General features: G+C 28.4%; 2 protein-coding genes across 3 annotated transcripts; one reads left to right on the plus strand and one right to left on the minus strand.

The window, feature by feature from the left end:
• The first annotated feature begins 5,870 nt into the window (after positions 1 to 5,870).
• LOC110646826 (UDP-glycosyltransferase 86A2) lies at positions 5,871 to 7,570 on the plus strand. The gene is made up of 2 exons (XM_021800389.2): positions 5,871 to 6,539; positions 6,623 to 7,570. The coding sequence occupies exons 1-2, from the start codon at positions 6,023 to 6,025 to the stop codon at positions 7,561 to 7,563; spliced, it is 1,458 nt and encodes a 485-aa protein (XP_021656081.2). The 5' UTR covers positions 5,871 to 6,022; the 3' UTR covers positions 7,564 to 7,570.
• A 2,714-nt stretch (positions 7,571 to 10,284) lies between these two features.
• Positions 10,285 to 18,958, minus strand: LOC110646833 (ABC transporter G family member 3). Of its 2 annotated transcripts, none has more exons than XM_021800404.2 (12): positions 18,818 to 18,958; positions 17,207 to 17,842; positions 17,019 to 17,098; positions 15,508 to 15,794; positions 14,821 to 14,992; positions 14,481 to 14,594; positions 14,109 to 14,237; positions 13,246 to 13,437; positions 12,456 to 12,542; positions 11,386 to 11,658; positions 10,971 to 11,078; positions 10,285 to 10,705 (listed from the first exon to the last, which is right to left on the minus strand). In XM_021800404.2, exons 2-12 carry the CDS (start codon positions 17,676 to 17,678, stop codon positions 10,448 to 10,450), a joined length of 2,172 nt encoding a protein of 723 aa, XP_021656096.2. In that variant the 5' UTR covers positions 17,679 to 17,842; positions 18,818 to 18,958; the 3' UTR covers positions 10,285 to 10,447. The 2 variants fall into 2 exon arrangements, with proteins under 2 accessions (XP_021656096.2, XP_021656097.2); XM_021800405.2 differs by lacking the exon at positions 18,818 to 18,958 and adding an exon at positions 18,524 to 18,704.
• Between the last annotated feature and the right edge of the window lie 2,539 nt (positions 18,959 to 21,497).

Raw genomic sequence — 21,497 nt, forward strand, 5'->3', positions numbered from 1 at the left:
TTAAATAATTTAATCCCTCACTTTTATTTTTCTTTAATTAAAATTAATTATTATCAAATAAATTAATTCTTTCTATTTTATAAAAAATAATTGAAAAAAATTAATAAAAATAAAATTAATAAAAAAATTTAATAATTTCAACAACTATAAAAACAAATCTTATGGACTAAATAGTAAATTTTTCTTAATTGAATAAATGGTATATTTATCTTTTTACTATTAATGACAATATTTATTGAATGATCACTGATTTTAATAAAAATATAAGTGAGCCACTAAATCATTTAATTTTAAAAATATAAAAAATCAAATCATAATATTAATCAAAACTAAAAAATCAAATAATAAATTATAAAAAAATTATTACCCTTTTTCTTTTCAGGCATTGCTTTCTTATTTTTCTTTCTTTTTTGTTCCACATCTTTAACTCTCCTACTATCTTACCTCTTTCCTTTCTCTATTCTGTTGAAATCCAAAAAATATCTTTCACTTTATCAAACTTCTTTTTCACTTAGTTATGGAACTTCTACCTTGTAGGGAAACTATTTTGTTTGAATAAAAAAAAAAAAAAAAGCCTTTCAAATTCATTATGAGATTCTTAACTAGTCATACATATGGTTCAGTGAGGATAAATTTTGACAACTGTCTCAAAACTTATATAGTTATAACATTACACTCTCTCAATTTAAAAATGTCACATAAAAATCTCATCAACTTTCAAATTTTACATAGTAAAATCCCTCTAACCTCCGATTATCAGTTTTTTAATTAGACGCTGACCTGAATAATTCAAGTATAGAGCTTAGTCAGTATTTTTTCTTTTCTCTCTAAAGTCATAAGTAAATTGAATTATTTTTTTCTCTATAAATAGAATAATTTTTTATATATAAAGAGAATAATTTTACACTTTGCATAAGATATGAGAGAGAAATATTGACTAAGCATTATGCGGAAGTTATTCACATCAGTTTCTAATTGAAAAATCAGTAATTGAAAGTCAGAGGGATTTTACTGTATAAAATTTGAAAGTTTTGAGGGGTTTTATGTTATATTTTAAAATTAAAAAACTGTAATGTCATAACTATATAAGTTCAGGGACAGTTGTTAAACTTATCCCGATTCAGTGATCTTAGAGTAGTCTTTCAATGTATATTGTTGCTATCTCAAAAGAGCTAAATGATTTTAGTTTTCAATTTGTTCATAGAAATTGTAATACAACTGCTCATTGTATTGCTCATAATGACTCCTTTTATTGTAATATTTTGGAGCAAATTAACTTTGTATTATTCTTTTAAGACTTAATCTATTAGCAATTAAAAAAAAAAAAAACCATCTCTCTTGTCTTTGAAATTAAATTATAAGGTTAAAGAAAAAAAAATTATACATAAACCACATCTCAAATATAACTCTACATATCTAATTATTTCTTATCTTTATTTTTCTTTTTAATTTTGTTTTAGCTCTCTTAAAGTTAACTCTCTAATCATGTAAATTTAATATTTTTTTTATATATTTATCTTCCATTGAAAATATTTGCTCAATTTCTTATATTTTCATATCTACTCATTATTCATGCTATTTTATTTTCAGTTTTTACATTCCTTAAAATTGCTACAAAAATTAAAAATAAATTATAGGAATAATTTAGTATCTATTTTTTAATAATTTTTGATGTTTAGAGTTATGGATAAAGTTTTTTATAAAAAAATTATTGTAAATAACTTGTTTAGAAATTATAATTTAAATAATCTTTCTTTTGAATCTCAAATTCATTATTTACTCTATGAGAGTGAAATTCTAAATTCACTGGAAAAAATCTTATTTAGAGTTGATCATCATGGATTTTATGCACATAGTAAATGAGTGAGACCACACATTTATATTTAAAGTTATGGTGGACTAAATTTAGATAAAAGTTTCTAATTAATGTCTATAATACATTTTTAAGGGTCTGTTTAGAAGGAGTGAGAAAATGATAAGTAATAGAATGATAAAAATAAGTAAAGAAGGGAAAAAGGTAAATTAATGGAAAAGTAAAGAGAGGTAATGTTTATTTTTTTTATGTTTAAAAAGAGGTAAATGAAAGGTAAACGAAAGGTAAACCTAAGAAAATATATATATATATATATATATATAAAGTAAATAAGTATTTTTAAGAAAATGACATGTGACATTTTCTTTGAGAAGTTTATCATGTGTCATCTTTTATAAATACTACTTTTTTATACTAATTGTTAATTATTTTTTTATTTTTCTTTTAATTGTCATTATTATTTATAATACTACCTTAAAATTTATGATATAAATTATTATTTTCCTTAAAAATTAACATATTTTGTAATTAAATGTAATATTTAAAAATATTTATATTATTTTATAAATACTATTTATTATTTATTTTTTTATTTATCTTTTAATTATTATTATTATTTACAATGCTACCTTAATATTTATTATTTAAATTATTTTTTTTAATTTAATTTTTAAAAAATTAAGACCTTTTACAATTAAGTGTAATATTTAAAAATTATTTATATTTTTTTATAAATTTCTTTATATAAAAACATTATTTAACATATGTTATTCTCCATAATAATAATAATAATAATAATAATAATAATAATAATAATAATAATAATATGTCATTAATACAATTAGTTTAAAGAAAATTGACTATTAATTGTGATATGATAATCAACTATCATATAATTTAATTAATTTTAAATTATTTTATATTTTTAATAAATATTTTTATTACATTGTTATATTTTTTATTTTTTTATTATGAAATATTTATTAAAAATTTTGAGAGACAAAAGTGTATTTTATATAAAAAGTTATAAAAGTAAAATATAGAAATTTAACTTATTTATAATTACCATGTATTATTTTTTAGTTAATAATTTAATATTCTTTTTATTTTACTTTCATAAGATTAATTAATACTTATTATTATTATCGACCAACTTATGATAATTTAATTGAAACGACTAAATAAATAGAAAATATTTTACTGTTATAAAAATTGAATATGAATAATTGTTACCATTTTTTAATTAAATAATATTTAATTATAAATTAATTTTTTATTTAAATAATTTTTATTTTTTTGTCCATATATAATATGTCATATGAGACGTTTAATGTGCATCGAACACTTTCTTCTCACTAAGTATTTTCATTTTACTTAAATATTCTTAAATCTTTTTTGTCTGTACTATTTTTTTATTAGTTATTTCAAAAGTTATTAATTATCATTATCAAAATTTATTTATTTAAATATATTTAATTAAATTTATTTAATTATTATTTTTTATAATTTTTTTATTTAATATTTCTTAAACTTTTGAATATTTTATTTCATTATAATCATATATCAAATGCAATAATAACTAATATTTTGATTATTCATATTTTATTATCATTAAATTTTAATAAAATTATTTTTAAATTTTAATTAAATATCTATATTTTTATGCATAAATTATCTCTCAATTATATTTTTATATAGAATTAGAATTTCAAAGCTATATTCCAAATATGATTGCATAAAAAATTTAACTATAAATAAAAATGATTAAAAATAATTAAAGTTACAGTATTAAAATTATAAAATCTATTTTTTGAAAAATAATATATATTTTTAATATTTATTATATTAATAAAAAATAACGATATTTTAAAATTTTAGTTTTATGAACTGTATTTATTTTATATTATAAATTTATATAAAGTTATAACTATTTTTGCTAAAAAATTATTTTATAAAAAATATATAGAATTAATAAAAAAGAATTTATACTTAGATATAGTATTTTAAAAAAATAATATAATAGAATATTATTTTTAATTAATAATGATGTTATATATTTTTACTATTATTAAAATTAAATAATTTAATTAATTATTAGTAATTTAATTTTTTTATTATATTAATAACAAAAAATATTGTATTTATATATTTTTAAAATAATATTATTTTTTCATTAATTTAATATATTTTATATAATTTATTAAAAATAAATATTGATTTACATAAATTATGAGATAAAATATAAAAAAGTCATAAATTTAAATTATTTTTTAGATAAAGTATTTTTATTACATTTTAAATGAAATAATCATGAAAAACATTATTAATATATGCATAAAAAAATTAAATAGATATTTGAATTTATTATATCATAAATTAATTAAAAATTTATTATTATAACAAGTAAAAATTTATTTAAATTAAATTAAATAAAAAAGAAATTTAATTTAAAATTAATTTAATAATAATAATTTATTTTATTTAAAATATAATTAAAAATTAAATTAAAAAATAATTATAAATTATCTAAATATAACATAGACATTATATTAGTATAAAAATAAAAATAATGATAGCCCTTATTTTCTTTTTTTATCACTCCTTACACTTCAATTTAAAATGTAAAAGAAATTAAAATTCAAAGGCAAGAGAGTAGCATTACTTTCCTTTACCCTAAATTAATTTACTACTTTCGAAACACGGGACATCATCCAAATAGGCCCAAGAGAATTTTTCTTGCCCAATGGGCCATAGATTGTTCAGTGAATTATATTGCACATGCAATGTCCCCGATTTTAGACACCTACCTCAGCCCCATGTTAGCAAGTTCAGTTGGTTACACAAGTACAAGCAAAAAATTAAAGTCCTTGCCACTGCAATCGAAATCTTATAATTTAAATAATAATTTAAATATCACAAAATCAAATTTTTTTAATTGAATCAAATTTATCAAATCACTAAATATGGGGCAATATACTTAATTAACATTCATATATAGCTAGCCAATTATTAATTAAATAATAAATAATATTATTAACTATTGATTTATTTTTTTATTTATTAAAAGCTTAATAGTGCATTATATTTGACAAAATTAGGAATGACTAATTATATGTAGTACATATTGAATATAAAATAAGAAGGAGTTGTTAGAATTGTTTAATATGATTTCATCATATACAACAAAGATAATCAAATAACCTTATATGGAAATGTAAATGTAATAAGTTAGTAGTTGGTACGAGAAAAAAAGTAAGAAGAGTAAGGGAGATGCCTAAAATGATATGAAATAAAGTAGAACCATGAGATTTATCAGTTTTGGATATCAATATAAATCTTGTGTCTAACAAAGTTGAATAGTGAAAAATAATTCATACATACAGTCAATTTCAACTATATAGTTTGGGATTAAAACTTAGGCCCTGTTCAATAATATTAGTTGTTCTAATAGCTGTTAACTATTTTAGTAGCTAATCGTTAAATATTAGCTGTTAAAGTATAAGCATTCGATAAAAAATAATTATTTCAGTAACTGTTAAATGTAAAAATAATAATATAATCTTATTAACTCTATTTGAAATGCTCTTTCAACCATTAAAAGTTATAATGATAGGTTTTTATGAACCATTTTCTCAATCTTTAAATACTAATATAAACATTATGCTACGAACAAAGAGGTAGTATTTTGATTATGGTCAAAATATTAAACGCTATATTAAAAGTTATTGCCGAACAGAACCTTAGTTATTGTTATTGTTATTGTTAGTAGTAAATTATATTGCAAGACTCCATTATTTATCATAAAAGTGATAAATTTTAAAATATGTTTAAATTTAAGAATTTTATATTATATAAAGACGAAAAAAAATCAACTAGATTATTCTTGCTAGCAATATTGTCGATCAAGTTAATAATAGGAAAAGCATGATCATGTATTGTTATATATTGTTCTTTTAACTCCAAAATATTCACCTCTCTACTATTATTAAAGCATATAGATAGATAGAACCATAAATTATGACCCATATATGAAAAGTCAGAAAATAAGGCAAATTCAGTCGTTCTAATCTAGAATATATGTGGGCCTATAGAGCTTCTCATGAAATGATAAAGCCTCATCTATTCTCTGGAGATACGTCTCCCCCCCTCTCTCTATTTATAGAACAAAACCCAATCTCTCTTCCTGCAAAAGAACCCTCGTAACAACAAATGGCAGAAAAACACAAGAAGCCTCATGCAATCGTCTTCGCTTACCCTCTCCAAGGTCATATAGTCCCAGTTGTCCACCTTGCTCTGAAGTTGGCCTCCCATGGTTTCACCATCACCTTCATCAACACCCACTCCATCCACAATCACACCTCCAAGGCCCATCCCAAAACTGGTGCAGAGTTGTTTGCCAAGGCCCGCGAATCAGGTCTGGACATCCGCTACACCACCATCTCTGATGGGCTTCCTGTTGAGTTCGACCGATCATTGAACCATGACCAGTTCTTGGCAGCTCTATTGCATGTGTTCTCAGCTCATGCAGAGGAGGTGGTGGCTAAGATTGTTGCTTCTGGAGAGGATGTTCATTGTTTGATTGCTGATACCTTTTTTGTATGGCCTTCAAAGATTGCCAAGAAATTTGATTTGGTTCATGTTTCTTTCTGGACAGAACCTGCTTTGGTATTTACTTTGTATTATCACTGGGATCTTCTAAGGTTAAATGGTCATTTTGATTGCCAAGGTATGGTGACTTTGCATGTAATAGTTTAATTTGTAGTATAGAAATATCTCCAATACTATGAGTTAAGTTCATTTTGTGATCAGATTGCCGCGAGGATGCCATAGATTACATACCAGGAGTGAAGGCAATCGAACCAAAGGATACGACGTCGTATCTTCAAGAAACAGATACGACATCTATTTGCCACCAAATTATTTATAGCTGTTTCATTGACACTAAAAATGCAGATTTTGTTTTATGCAATACAGTGCAAGAACTTGAACATGACACCATATCAGCTCTGCAAGCCAAAATTCCATACTATGCAATTGGACCCATTTTCCCTAATGACTTTTCCAAGACCATTGTAGCCACCAGCCTGTGGTCCGAGTCACAATGCACCAAGTGGCTAGACAAAAGGCCACATGCCTCAGTGTTGTACGTATCATTTGGCAGCTATGCCCATGTTACAAAAAATGACCTTGTAGAGATAGCAAGTGGGCTTTCCCTAAGCAAAGTGAGTTTTGTTTTGGTGCTTCGACCTGATGTTGTGAGCTCAGATGATGCTGATCCATTGCCCGTCGGATTCAAAGAAGAGGTTGCTGACCGTGCGATTGTTATACCTTGGTGCACTCAGAGAGAAGTCTTGGCCCACCCAGCAATCGGAGGGTTCCTAACCCATTGTGGGTGGAATTCCATATTAGAAAGCATATGGTGTGAAGTACCATTATTGTGTTTCCCTCTGTATACTGATCAATTCACAAATAGGAAATTAGTGGTTGATGATTGGAAGATTGGGATTAATTTGAGTAATAAGAAGGTGATCAGCAAAGAGGAAGTTTCAGATAATATTAACCGTCTGATGTGTGGAGAATCAAAGGATGAATTCAAGAACAGGATCAAGGAGATCAAGAAGACACTGGAAAGTGCAGTGTCACCTAGTGGATCATCAGAGAAAAATATGTTACAATTCATCAAGGACTTGGAGGCTAAGATCGAAAAGATAGCCCATGCCAAGAACTCCAACTGCAATGGCCATGTGTAATATAACTTACCATGTATGCATGTCTTCCTTTTTTTTTTTTTTTTCTAGTTATTATTATTATTATTATATCATTAAATTAATAAATTATTACTTGATTTAATTTATTTTTATTTTTATTAAATACTCACATATCTTGATATTAATAAATTATTAGCCCAATGAGCTAACCAGGTTTGTATATTCTTTAGTAGTTGTGTGCTACTTGTCAGTAACTGTGGTTGACGCTAAGGTGTCAATTAACTTGTTGGTTGGGTTGGGTTGGGTTTTGTCTACTGTTACAATTTTCCAAGAAGGAAAATTTGGTACCAATGATGTAACGTGCAATTATAACTGGACAACAAAGGCAGCGTCAAGATTAAATTAACCGAGTAAATTGGTTGTGCGGTAAGCATTTTATGAACTGTCAATGCTAAATTTTATAATGTTTTTCCATTGATGATAACAATCTTATGTTTGGAGAATCAAAGGATGAAATTCAAGAACAGAATCAAGTAGGCGAACAGACTTCAAGAACAGCTTCACTCTTCTTATTTTGCTAGTGGGTTTGTGAGATGGGAATGCAAAATTCTATAAATTTTTGTTTATTTATTGAAAATTTGAATTATTTTGATTGGTGATTGCTGAGATATAATTTGAGTTTTTTTTTTTTTACTGTGGCTATTTTCTAACCCAGCTCAGAGTTTATCCTATAAAGAAATCAAGTGAACGAGTGAGTGTTCAATCAATGAGTTAATAATTCAATTAGTGAGTAACTAAAAAATAATTAAATATAACATATGTTAATATAAATAAATTAATCTAATTAATCAAATTTTAATAATTTAAAATGAAAATTTGAATATTTATTAAGTTATATATATATAAATTTTAATAAAAGTTTTAAATTTATTATAAAAGTATTTAATTTTAAATATTATAATTATTTTTTAATTTTTACGAGTAATAAATAAAATTTTTTTATAAATATGTAATTATATTTTTAATATTTATAAAATATTAATTATATGTTAAAAAATAAATAAACATATTATTTTATAAAATTTATTATATTATTATATAATAAGATATATATTTTGAATAATAAATATACAATTATCAAGTTAGTTTAGTTGGTTATTATTTTTAAGATCTCTTTATAAAGTTTTGGGTTCAATTCTTTTGATTAGTAAAATAAAAAATAAAAAAAAACTTTTAATCTTGTTAATCAGTTGAACCGGTCGGATCACTTTCAAATTTGATTCAATTATAAATTCGAACTAATTAATTGTCTGATTCACCGGTTCGACCAATCGATTTGGTCCAAATTTAATAACACTGATTTTCTGTATTTTTAAAATTTTCATTGTACATTGTTCTACTATGTTGTTTCATTTGGCTTTGAATGTATTTTTTCTTTTGTCTGAGAAAAAGACTTTGATTGATAAATTAAATTGCACTAAATTGACAAATTTAAATTCAATTCTGTTTATTTTTAGAATTTAATTTTAAATGATTGCGATTTGATTTGAAATTGAACTTATCCTTTGCACAGTCCTAATGATAGAGAAATATAGCCCAATTAATCAAGGATTTGGCCAATATTGAAAGGTAGCCAAAGCCGAGAACTCTAATTGCAATGTGTAATAATAAGATCTAAACTTTTTTTTTTTTTTTAAATATTGAGAAAAAAAAGGATTATGATCAATAAAATTAAAATTGACATCCACTCATAAATAATTTTATTTTTAAAAAAATTAATTTAATTTTAATTAAATTTTAAATTTAAAGCTTATAATTTTGAAAAGGCATCGTACCGTGAATTTCAATTTAATAATATTAAAATCATCTCTAAAAATATAATTCAGTCTTGAATATGAATTTCAATCAGATTTTGAAAATGACTCATACCACTAAAAGAAAACTCATCAATAATTTTACCATTATTTTTGTATTTATATCTTCTAGTGGCAGTATTTCTTGTCAATAACAGTGAATTATGTTGGAGTGTGATGCCTTTTGTCTGGTAATCTTGTTCTTGGTTTCTTCTAGTGTTTAATTTTCCAAGAGAATAATATTGGTATCAAAGATGTCATGTGCCACTATAAATGGACTAAATGGGTAGCATCAACATCAAATGGCCCAGCAGTTTGGAATTTGGATGAATGAATGATTGCTCATTAGAATAAAATTTTCATTAATTATTTTTTTTAAATATATTAAATATTAAAAAATATGAAAAATATATATTTTTTAAAATATTAGCATACCCTTTTAAATAAAGTTGAATATTTGAATCAAGCTCTTGTCAAAGAAAAAAAATCTAACCCTCAGCTGTCTCTGGCAAAAATGTGGCTAGGCACACAAAACTAAGCTTGAAATAATTAGCTTTACAGCTGACAAGAAACGGAGCTGACAATGGCCAGGCCCCTCCAAGGAAGACAAATACAAAACAGTTACTATCACAGCGATGAACTCATCAACAGATGAGGAAAGGTCAGTTGCCCATGAACCGTTGCTCCAGCTTTAACTTCCATTGCCTACACTAAAAATTCCACAATGACTGCTTATCTTAATTGAAAAAATGAAAATGACTTGTACAAGAGACAAGCCCTTCACCTCTAAGCTAGTCAAGCATTGACTCTATAAAATTTTAAAGAAATTTGTATGAAGAGACTGCGATAACCAATGAGCTATAATTCAGTGGCACTAGAGTTGGCGAGATCAAGTCCCAATCAAAGCCAATTATACCAAAAAAGAAAGAGGACTTTGATACTTCAATTAAGACATGGAAAAAACAATCCAGGCTAACAACCCCTTTAATTGTATGCATTTCTATATTTCATCATTAGTTTCTAACTGAAACAAGAGGCCAGAACATAAACATGACTGGCAGGGCAAATTCCATTCATCTTGGATTGTTTGTATCCTGATTACACCGGCAAAACTTAAGTACTGATTCATTCTTTCCAACACGAAAATGCAGTACAAGAAGCACTAGTATACGATATGCAATTGCCATGAGAAACAATACCAACAGATTCTCCCATTTGGAATTACTGTTGGAAGATATATCGTATGCACTTCGAAGGGCCTGAATCCCAGAAATGGTCCTCACTTCCCCAACTGCAAATGAAGTCCCTAGGTACTCATTCTCCAAAAGTCCCTACATTGCAGAAACAGAAAACAATATTAAAAATCTATTCAGAAGGTAAAACTTGCTTTAAATTTTGTCTAACTGTACCAACGTTTGAAAGTTTCGAAGTTAGAAAGGTATGCCCAATACTACTGCTTTCTAACAGCAGGATATTAAGATTCAAAGAAGTCAAACAACAGCCAATTTAAAACATTATTTTTCAAGCAGGAAATATATTAAGGAATACAGTATTTCATAAGGAGAAGATAAAAGATTCAATTACAAGCCCACTTGCCTGAATAGAGTAAGTGTGAAAAGCAATATAGGATATAGGATATGTCCATACTGGTCCTGGCAAAGCATTTCGAATTCTAAGATATCCAGCCGAAAGCATCATTACCACCTGAAATGACACAGGTACCCAAAACGAGATTTGGAGACACCAAGTAATCACCACTCACTATATCCAAATATACAATCAATTGGGTGGTAAAACATTCATTACTGATCACACCAATGATTAATTTATAATATTTACATCCAACATTGGTTTACATAGAGGTGTCCCAATGGTTATCAAACTCAGTAATTAACACCATTTAGTGCACATTTAAATGATATAAAAGAATTTTTATCTTAGCAATGCAGCTTTACTCTCATTCAATAGAACAGCTAATTCTATGGGAAATCCACCACACAGAGAAACTCACATGTATTGATACCAGCGTCAAGACACTCCAGAAAACATGCAGCCAAAGGGAAGTGATAAGCAGCATTAGTCCTTCATTTACCAAGAGACATATGAAGAAATTCAAAACGAAGTACATTAACAAGCTGAATTCGTCTCGCAACCCTATAAGGAAATAGAAGACTAGACTTGATGAAATGGAGATGAGAAAAAGAAATGGGATGCTGGAGAGAAGCTGCCCAAGTAAAAAGACTATTGCCCCAGAATGCCCATTTGATTCTTCACTGGCATATATCTGCAAAATAGGGAACCAGATTGATGAAATCAATCATGAAAAAAAAAAAAGAAGAAGAAAAAGAAGAGCAAGAGAGAGAGAAAACATGGTTTTTCAATATTTTTCAAGATATTATCTGCCATTCATAACCATCCAACTTTTTTTTTCAATTTCCTAAAAAAAGTGATGGCATAAGTGAACAGATTCAAACTGCAAAGGGTATATAAACATATTGCTTTCACTGGTATTCAACAAGAGATATTGAAATAAACAATTGAAGCTCATTTCATGTGACAATTTCACAGGTCATTATGGAAGTCTTATTGGGCATTCGAAACTTCTCATTTTGGGCATCTAAGTGTTAGCGAAAATTCCCATGAACACACATACACAGAGATGAGAAAAATAGTGAGAGAAAGCAAACACATTTACATTATTCGGCAAGTGTGCCTACATCCGAGACCACTTGCTTTTACACTATTGTAAGGATAATATTACTGCCCTATTTATAATTACCTGATCCTTGCACCCAGGTTTCCGAATACAAATATGATTTACATAATCACCCCCAACAAAACACCATACTGCCTTTTCATGAAGGGCATTCTGCCCCTCGTCACGGAGCATCTCCCCTTTGCCCAGGGCCTTATTGACCAGTAAATTTCCCTCTAACTAACATGAGCCATAACTTATCATTAAGATCATTAACAGAACTACATTATTTTCTTGAACCCGATTTGACTCATCTTTTATCTCATACATAAACATAAGTTGCCAGATTTCTTGATCAAAACCAAACAAAAATAGCAACACAATACCTTGATTTCCTTAAGAAGCGACGGTGCTCCTGCAATGCTTAGAAGTGAAGTAAATGATATAAATGCGAATATTGCTGCAACTCTCATCTGAAATTTGAAGGGAAAGAGACAAGTAACCAACTCATGAACCTCATCAGTGTTACGGGATTGTGGATAGGGGTGAGCAATCGGTTCAAACCGAACCGAACCGAACCGAATTAAATTATAAAAATCGAACCGTCAATTTTAGAAACCGAACCGAACCGAAATTGGTGAAAAACCGAATCGAACCGAACCGCTTTATTTCTGTTCGGTTCGGTTTAAACAGATCAGTTTGATTTTTAATTGATTTTTTAATTTAGACTTGATTTTCAAGTTATTTGGTCTAATTTTAACTTTGGTTTGAACCTAATAACCATTAATCAATGAAATTAAACAATTAATATATATATAATTAAATATAATTCATAAATTTTCCATAAAAATAAATTAATTCAAAAATCAATTCGGTTCGATTTGACTATATAAATCACTATTCGGTTCGGTTCGGTTTAACCGATTTTTTTCTCTTCAAAACCGAACCGAACCGAAATAACCGAAATTTTTATAAATTAAAACCGAACCGAACCGATTTAATTTTAAAACCGAACCGATTGAACCGAATTGACTCGGTTCGGTTCAGTTTTTTGGTTTGAACCGAATTCTGCTCAGCCCTAATTGTGGATGCATATTTATGGTGAACACATTCAATAAGCAGGGATGAGCCAGAAAACCAGATGCATTATTTAAAGTTTTATCTTAAGAAACTCACCACAACTGAAGACAAAGAATGCCCCAGGCCAGAAAATACTGTTCCAATACAGAGCGTGAGAAGCATACAAATAATAAGACGAAGCCAGTAGTATTTCCATTCCCTTGACATAATTAACAATGATCTCCAAGTCAAAACTGCAATTCTTGTAGCACTGCTAGCTTTTCCCTTGCTTTTAAGATATGGACCCTCCTGCATAAGTAATCACACATGACAAGGGAGTTATTGAAGAATAAAAATTCTTTCACTTCAGTTTACATTCAAATTCAATGCAAACAAGAGCAAAATGAAAGGATTAAAATCTAATGCAGGCAAATCGACTGTTTATGGCAAATCTCAGATTCAAAATTTTCTTCAGAATGAAAGTTATTAGTTGCATCTTTATTGAAACCAGGAACAGACAAGAAAACTAACATGCATGCAAATGCCTCACACAGAACAGGTTAGTTGTGGCTGATGACTTCACGATAGTCATACATTCTAATTCATCATAAACCATGCCCCTTTCTCTCTTTTGATTGTTACAATATGGACCCATAACCCACCCAAACCCGGTCCACTCTAGGCCTCTACCATTTAAAACTCAAAATGACCAACAAGGCATTATGGTATTAAGTCAGACAATTTTGGTCCAGATACGATGTACTGCTTAGCTTGAGATGAAACAACAACAATATAGGAACAAAAGTGCAAAGATTGATACATCAATTCCACCTGCAACCAATCAAAGAATGAACAACATCCAAACAACAAGACACTCCAAGTGCCCCATGTGAGTCAATAATGATGTGTACAACTAAGATTCAGCATGTGTATAGGCCAAAAAATAGTCTAATAAGAGGGGTTTGCAATTTCATTCATACCTTTTCTGTGAGTTTCAATATCATTGTTTCAACTGCAGCAGCATCCGCTGATGATTTATATGTTGCTTCTAAGGTACGAATGGCAACAGCAGTATCCATATTCACTGATGAAAAGTCTCCATGGTCATCCTGTTACCACGACTGCATATTAAATTTACATGTCTAAAGTTGACCTAAATTAATAGGATATTACATAATATTATCACACGGGTGGACAAAATAATATATGATAGACTGAAAAAATAAATATTGCCAATAAGATCCAACAAACATTTGTCTCATTATTATTTGCACTGTTTTTCTGTTTTAAAGACATCTTAATCGTGCAATTCAGGCATGAGAATCACTATATTTGCAATAGTAAAATAATACCTGCCAATTTTTGCACATTGCAATTATCCTGTCAAAATCCGTGTTTATTGCACGTAAGAAGTGATCAGAAGGACTTTGCATAATTGGGCAAGGAAATCCGGCATTTGAGAAGTGCTGCCCAAAAAATGAAAGTAAAGAATTATTGTTATAATAGAATATAGAAAGACTAGTACTCTTACCAAACAAATGAACAAAAAAGACAACCATGGTAGTTGCTTAAATTCTCAATTACTGTTTTATGCATAAATGGTCCACTTGAACTGGCCTTCACCAATTCCAAAAATATGTTCTTTTATCCACAACTGGAACAAAGGATAAGATCAAAATTTCAGTATCTTACCTGCAAGCAAGCCAAAGTTTCTCCAAAAAATAACGTATTTCCATTTGATAGCAGGCAGATCCGATCAAAGAGGCCAAATACTTCAGTACTGCTCTGGTAAATGGTAAAGATAAGAGTGAAACCAGTGCTGGCAAGTTTCTTTAATGTAACCATCATCAGAAGAGCAGAGACACTGATCAGAACAAAGACCAAAAATTAGCTAAAAGGTGGCCAAAAAGTAAATGCTACCTAATAACAAACAGATCATTACAACCATGCAGGGGTTGTTACCAGAACAGTTACTATGGATATGAAAAAAAAAAAATGGATGATACTGTTGGATCCTAAAATTTGAACAGTTAAATTTTCCTGCCATGGCAAGTATTGTCCCGGTAGTTGTAATATTCTGGTGAATTTGCACAACACACAGCAGATGCGATAGTCCATAGTCATTCTCAGACACATACATGATACATGAGAAACCAAGTATGTTTGAAACGCTCCAAACTTCCAGTATCGTATAATCTAGATTATTTCCTAGGTACACAAGTGATTGTTCCTATCCATCAACAAGAACTACAATTCAATAATGCAGTTAGCAGAATACTCATACAATTAAGCACAGTAGGCCATGTAAAATGAATGTGTGGAATTCTAAATAAGACACTTTGAAATCAAAATGACGAAGAAAGGAGAAAATATGATAACCTGTCAAGATGATAAAGAGGCTCATCTATAAATAAGATATGGGGCCTCATCACCAGCTCCCGGGCAATGCTAACACGCCTTCTCTCACCATTAGGAATGCCCTTCATATAACAGTGGCCTCCAATCAATTTATTTGCATAATCACTCAAGGACATGGCATGGATGGCATCCTCTACCACAGTCTTTTTCTGACAGAAGAAACCAGGAAGTTGAAGCAGTGCAGAGTAGTATAGGTGTTCTCGGACGGTGAGGGACCCAATCAGAGTAGTTTCCCTTTCAACAAAACCCTATAAATCGAAAGGCAATCCAAAAGTCAAAAACCCAACTTCATTGAGAAACACAAACAAAACTTTTTTGTTCTTCCACTGCATAACAAACTTTTCTTGCAACAGAAATTAATTTCCAATATAAAAGTGGCTAAGATTACCATGAAATTCTTCCAATGTGAGAAAAAACTTGTCAAGTTATGAGAGGGATGGATCTAAGCTTAAAAACTAGTTCAAGGGCACAAAATCTATGGACTTCTAACTCATGATCTTCATTACAGCCAACAAACTCAATGCCTAAAACTATAGATGGCCACTGGTTCCTTTTTCTAGAACCAAGGACCTGGGACAGGGCCACAAGGTCCAAACCACCCCCCCCCCCCCCCACCCCCAAGTTCATTCTAGTTTTGATCCAATCCAATGGTTGATTTTTTTTAATTTTATAATAATAACAATAATAATAATAATAATAATAATAATAATAATAATAAAAGCTGGCTTGGCCTAAACCGGACTAGTCGATTCCGGTCTAGTTCAAGAGGAGAGAGAAAGCAAACTAGTTCCAGTTCTGAAACAGACCTAGAACAGACTGTCAGAACTCAGAAGTGGGATTGTCCATATTGATTTTAAACAATGCTCTCACAAGAGATGTCAAAAGGATGAGATAGTAAGGATTAAAGGAAATGATTACAGCCAGAGGCCTCATCACATTTTGATTTGAGAATTGAAACAGGAACAGCATCCAATAAATGTCAAGGACCATTGCTCTTTTCAAGCTAGACACATGTCTAAACTTATATCAAACACATAATCAAGAATGCATGTCAACTATCATGGAAATAACAGTCAAAATTTAAGCACTGTTGATATTGCAGAATCTAGACTGATCTTCCTTTTTATTTATATTTTTTTTCTTTCTTTCTTTTCTTTTCTTTTTTTTTTTTTTTTTTTATATAGATTACTAAGGGACTAGTTAGTCAAAGCTATGTAAATGCACAGGATTAGAGTTGAAAAAGCTTATTCTCATAATAACTGGACCAGCTTTTGGCATGTAAGAAACAAACTGATCTCAGCTCCTTGAGAACATGGATGTAGTACACCAAATGTTCTAAAGCAAGTGAGAATCTTTCTTCTTGTACCAAGAAAAAAAAATCATAGGAGGAAGAAGATCAAGATTCAAGAGTGTATCAATAAAGGAAATCCAGATTTGAAAAAAAAAATGCTCTTGAAAGACTTAGAACTTACATATGAGCCATAAGGCAAGTGTGATTTTGTGCCGTTCACAAATACTTCACCATACATTTTGGCTGAATGATGTAATCTTCCTGAAATTCAGAGACATGCTTGTTCAATTCCAAACACCCAAAAAGATATTTAAAATCATTATATTCAATGTTCAGCAGCTGATCACAATGAATAGCAAGCTAATAAACCTGCAATAGCCCGCAACAATGTGGATTTCCCTGACTTTGCAGGACCCATGATTACTGTCATCGTCCCTGGCAGTGCATAACCACTTGAGCTCTTTACAACTTTATCAGAGTACTTCCTTTTACCCTTGATTGTAACAGTCAAGTCTTTCCAGACAACGGAAGATCCCGCAATCTTTCTCGCAACAACTGCATTCTCTGGTAATGGCGGTGATGGCAATGACCCACTATTAAGCTTTGATAGACATGGGGACGCTGGTGTTGCAGCAACATTGATAGTGTCACCTCCTTCCTCCACCCTAACATCGACATCTGTATCCTCCCATTCTGGTGAATCCTCAAATGAGATTGGTTGTCTAAGTGAACCAGGCTTCCGCAAGTAAAAAAAGTTACTTGAAGGCACCCTGCTTGCAGGACTACTGGCTGAAGACGAAGAAGATCTATAATTATCTGATTGAGACTGTATCTCCTCCATCTTCTACTCTCAACTTTTTGAGACCTCAAACTGTCAAAAGCAACATTGCACAACTGAAGGGATGCTTAACCTGCTTTTCCAACTTAAAAGTCTTCAGCACTATTATTTACATATTCCAACTAAAAAGTGACTGTCAGTTATCATCATCAATGAAAAAACATCTCCTGCATAACAAGTCAAGGATAATGAAAACAAAGGAATACAATTCCCAAATAATAAAGCATACACTTTGATTCCTGTACCATTATACATTGTATACTAACAGAAAAGAAACCATCAAAAAGAAATGTAAAATTGTTACTTAATAAAATTGCAATATCAAAACATATAATGTGCAAATCAGTTAAATATAGACCATAGTCATACTGTAAACGGAATCAGTCAAATGACAACCCATTTGGTTTGGCAGCTCTTAATAAAAAAGTAAACCCGAGATATAAAAATAAATACCAATACTAAATTCTGTTAACCCCAAAAATCAACAAGATAAAATCAGGGAAACCTAAAAAATATAGCACCATTACATTCAAGTTTTCTTCCCCTTAAGTTATCTCATTTTCTCAGCAACCAAACAGACAGTAAGGGCGCAACCGACTTTTCTATGCCTTAACTTCCATAGAACACAACTAGAACAAAAGTGAAATAAACAGAAGGGCAGAAACCCAAAAGGGCTAAAACCCCAGCCTCAACTAAACTAGCAAACCACCACTAAACACCTGCTTTCGCTACTTCCCTTTGATCCAACTAATCCAAGATCACGTAACAAGAGAAAACAAGTTAAGCCCACTTGCTCTCCTTTTCAGAACTAAAATAACATTAACTCAACTTGCTAAAAAACCAAATACCTGGTGACCTGCTGTTTAGTTGCGAAGAAAATGAAGGAAAAACTTCAAAAGATTAGAACTTTATTAACGGTTTCAGCTTCAACACTACTCTTTAGCTCATTTAAGCAGAGTTTTCCCTTTGCTTTTCCAAAACAAACAAACACAAAGAACCCAACTCCACCTTTCCTCTCCTTTATATCAGTGACCAAATAGAATCCAATAACAGCTACTAAATCAATGAAAAATCCACTCCAATAAAGAGAGAACAAGATAAACTAACAGAAGGATAAAAGAGAAGAGTGTAAAGAGACAAACCTGGATCTGGGTGAAGAGCTGGCAGGACGAATTAGTGTGAAAAGAGTGAAACTAGCAGAGAGAGGGAGCTTTAATTATGGGAGTTAAGAAGTAGAAAGTGGTACCATCTGACCCGCTTTTCCCGGGTTTTGTATGCTTTGAGCTTTGCTGGATTTGCTTGCATCTTTTATTTATTTAGTTATTTTTCTTTTTTTATTTATGAAGCTTGGCATCTTTTGCTTTATCTATTTTTTGCTTTTTTTTCCCCCTCCTCTCTTACATACTTTTCTGTTTTTCTAAGATTTAGTTGTAATAATTTTTGTCATTGCCAATGTAACACTTGGAAAGTGCAAAACAATTTGTAATCAAATTATTTAATAAATTCAAAGTGAGTGCTACTTGAGGGTAATTTTATACCCAAACTTTATCACATATTTTTTTTTTTTCTTAATTTTAATTTATTATTAAAAAATCTTAATTTAAATTTTATTTGAAAGAATTCCTTGAATATGTAATAATAAATTTTTAGATTAATTTTTTTTTTAAATTATAATATGACATTTATAAATATAGCTTTAATACTTTTCAGTAGTAAGTAAAACTTTAAAACTTCTTCCTTTATAATAAATATATCATTGTGATGATATTAGTATTTTTATGATAGATCTCGATAGTGATCGAAAAAGTTAATTTTTTTGAGAGTAAAGAATGGATAAAAAGATAATTTTATTATTTTTTTAACCTTAAAATATGTTATAACAGGTTAGAGAAATTTTTGTAAAATAAAATTTAAATTTAACAATTATTTTCTGACAAATCAAAGTTAAATGATGAAAGTGAAATATGAGATAAAGTTTAAAAATATAGAAATTATCATACTTTGGATAATAGGGTTTGCCCAATATAAGAAAATGAAGCAATTGGTGTTTGAAGAATGAAAAATAGAAAAAGAAATGGCAGTTGAGCTTTTGATCTAGGTGGTTATAAACAAATTGTAAGGCTTCTTTTTTTTTTTTAAATCCTTAAATGAATCTATATTGTAATTTTTGTTCATCATTTTAAGTATAATTTTTTAGTTTAATTAAAAATAAATCATCCACATTGAAATTAAAGGATTCATAAAAAAAAACTAAAATATATTTTTATAATTTAATTTTAAAATACAAATTCGATTAATAAAGTGAGGAACAAAACCCGCTTGCCAAGTAAATTAATTCTTAAAGTTAATCTATAAAAATTTTCAATGTTGATTAATGAGATATAGTATCCAGAACCTAAATTACCTTTTGGATGGATATATAAATAGTACAAGTAATGCTACTCGCCCAAAATACCTATATATGGCATGGGTTGGTCATTCTGATATAGAATGGTAATAGCTCGAATTTTTAATGGGTGCTCAATTCAATCAAATTCTAATTAGATAAATTTGGATAATATATAATTAGCTTTGAAAAATGTTAGGGTTTAAAATTTAATATCCATAATTGATTCAAGTCGAATTTATATTTTATATATTGGATATCCGCTATCCAAACCCGTTCACATAAATATTTAATTAAATATAAAATATATATTTTTTATAATAATATGTACAAATTTTTATATATTTTATCTTATAGAAGATCAAATTGAAATATTTTATATAATTATTAAAATTTTAAAATATAAATTATTAAAAAAATAAATTTTATGTAGATTTTTAATTAAAATATATAAAATTGAATAGATTTTGATATTTTTTGGATTATAAAATTATTAAAATTTTAAAATATAAATTATTAAAAAAATAAATTTTATGTAAATTTTTAATTAAAATATATAAAATTAAATAGATTTTGATATTATATATTGGATATCCGCTATCCAAACCCGTTCACATAAATATTTAATTAAATATAAAATATATATTTTTTATAATAATATGTGCAAATTTTTATATATTTTATCTTATAGAAGATTAAATTGAAATATTTTATAAAATTATTAAAATTTTAAAATATAAATTATTAAAAAAATAAATTTTATGTAGATTTTTAATTAAAATATATAAAATTCAATAGATTTTGATATTTTTCGGATAATAATATTCGGATTTGAATATTTAAAAATAAATTTTAATCGAATTTTGAATGAATTCAGATACCCTGTTCGTTACTATCCCTACTCGAATAGATAGAGTAGTGCCGATATCTATTTCATTCACCATACAAGATTTTGAAATACTTACCTAATCAAGTGAAAATTCTAAACAAAAAAAAAAAAGAAAACCTAATTAAGTAATAATTCTGACCACGCTCTCTCAAAATACTGAGCTACCTTTTTTCTTTAGTTTAAAAAACAAATTATAACCCTCATGCCTCTCTCTCTCTTCCATTCCACTTATTTAAGGATTTTCTATCATATTCACTAACATATAAACTCAACTCAAACCTCCTCTAGTAGTTGTAGAATTTAATCATTATGATAGAATTCCATGATAAAATTAATAATTATAGATAAAAAAAATAAAAAAAAATAAAACAACAGTGTGTAAACCAACTCAATTGATTTCAAGTAGTTAATAAGTCACCCTCAATGTGGAGTGCTTTTAAATTTATTCCCCTTGCTTGTGATATAAAATTTTACAAAAGTTTAATTTAATTGATTTTTTTTTATTTTTATATTTAAAATGAAGGAATTCAATTATTTTTAATTTAAA

This window comes from Hevea brasiliensis, chromosome 1, assembly GCF_030052815.1.
Source record: "Hevea brasiliensis isolate MT/VB/25A 57/8 chromosome 1, ASM3005281v1, whole genome shotgun sequence".
In the NCBI taxonomy this organism is placed as follows: domain Eukaryota; kingdom Viridiplantae; phylum Streptophyta; class Magnoliopsida; order Malpighiales; family Euphorbiaceae; genus Hevea; species Hevea brasiliensis.

Bases quoted from the DNA above. Each gene is read 5' to 3' on its own strand.
- LOC110646826 (XM_021800389.2), top strand. From the start codon at position 6,023: ATGGCAGAAAAACACAAGAAGCCTCATGCAATCGTCTTCGCTTACCCT. The intron at 6,540-6,622 runs GTATGGTGACTT...TTTTGTGATCAG, and splicing joins TGGTCATTTTGATTGCCAAG to ATTGCCGCGAGGATGCCATA.
- LOC110646833 (XM_021800404.2), bottom strand. From the start codon at position 17,678: ATGGAGGAGATACAGTCTCAATCAGATAATTATAGATCTTCTTCGTCT. The intron at 14,993-15,507 runs GTTATCATATTT...TGTTCTGATCAG, and splicing joins CCTCTTTATCATCTTGACAG to TGTCTCTGCTCTTCTGATGA. The intron at 12,543-13,245 runs GTGAGTTTCTTA...TTCAAATTTCAG, and splicing joins ATTCTTTGTCTTCAGTTGTG to ATGAGAGTTGCAGCAATATT.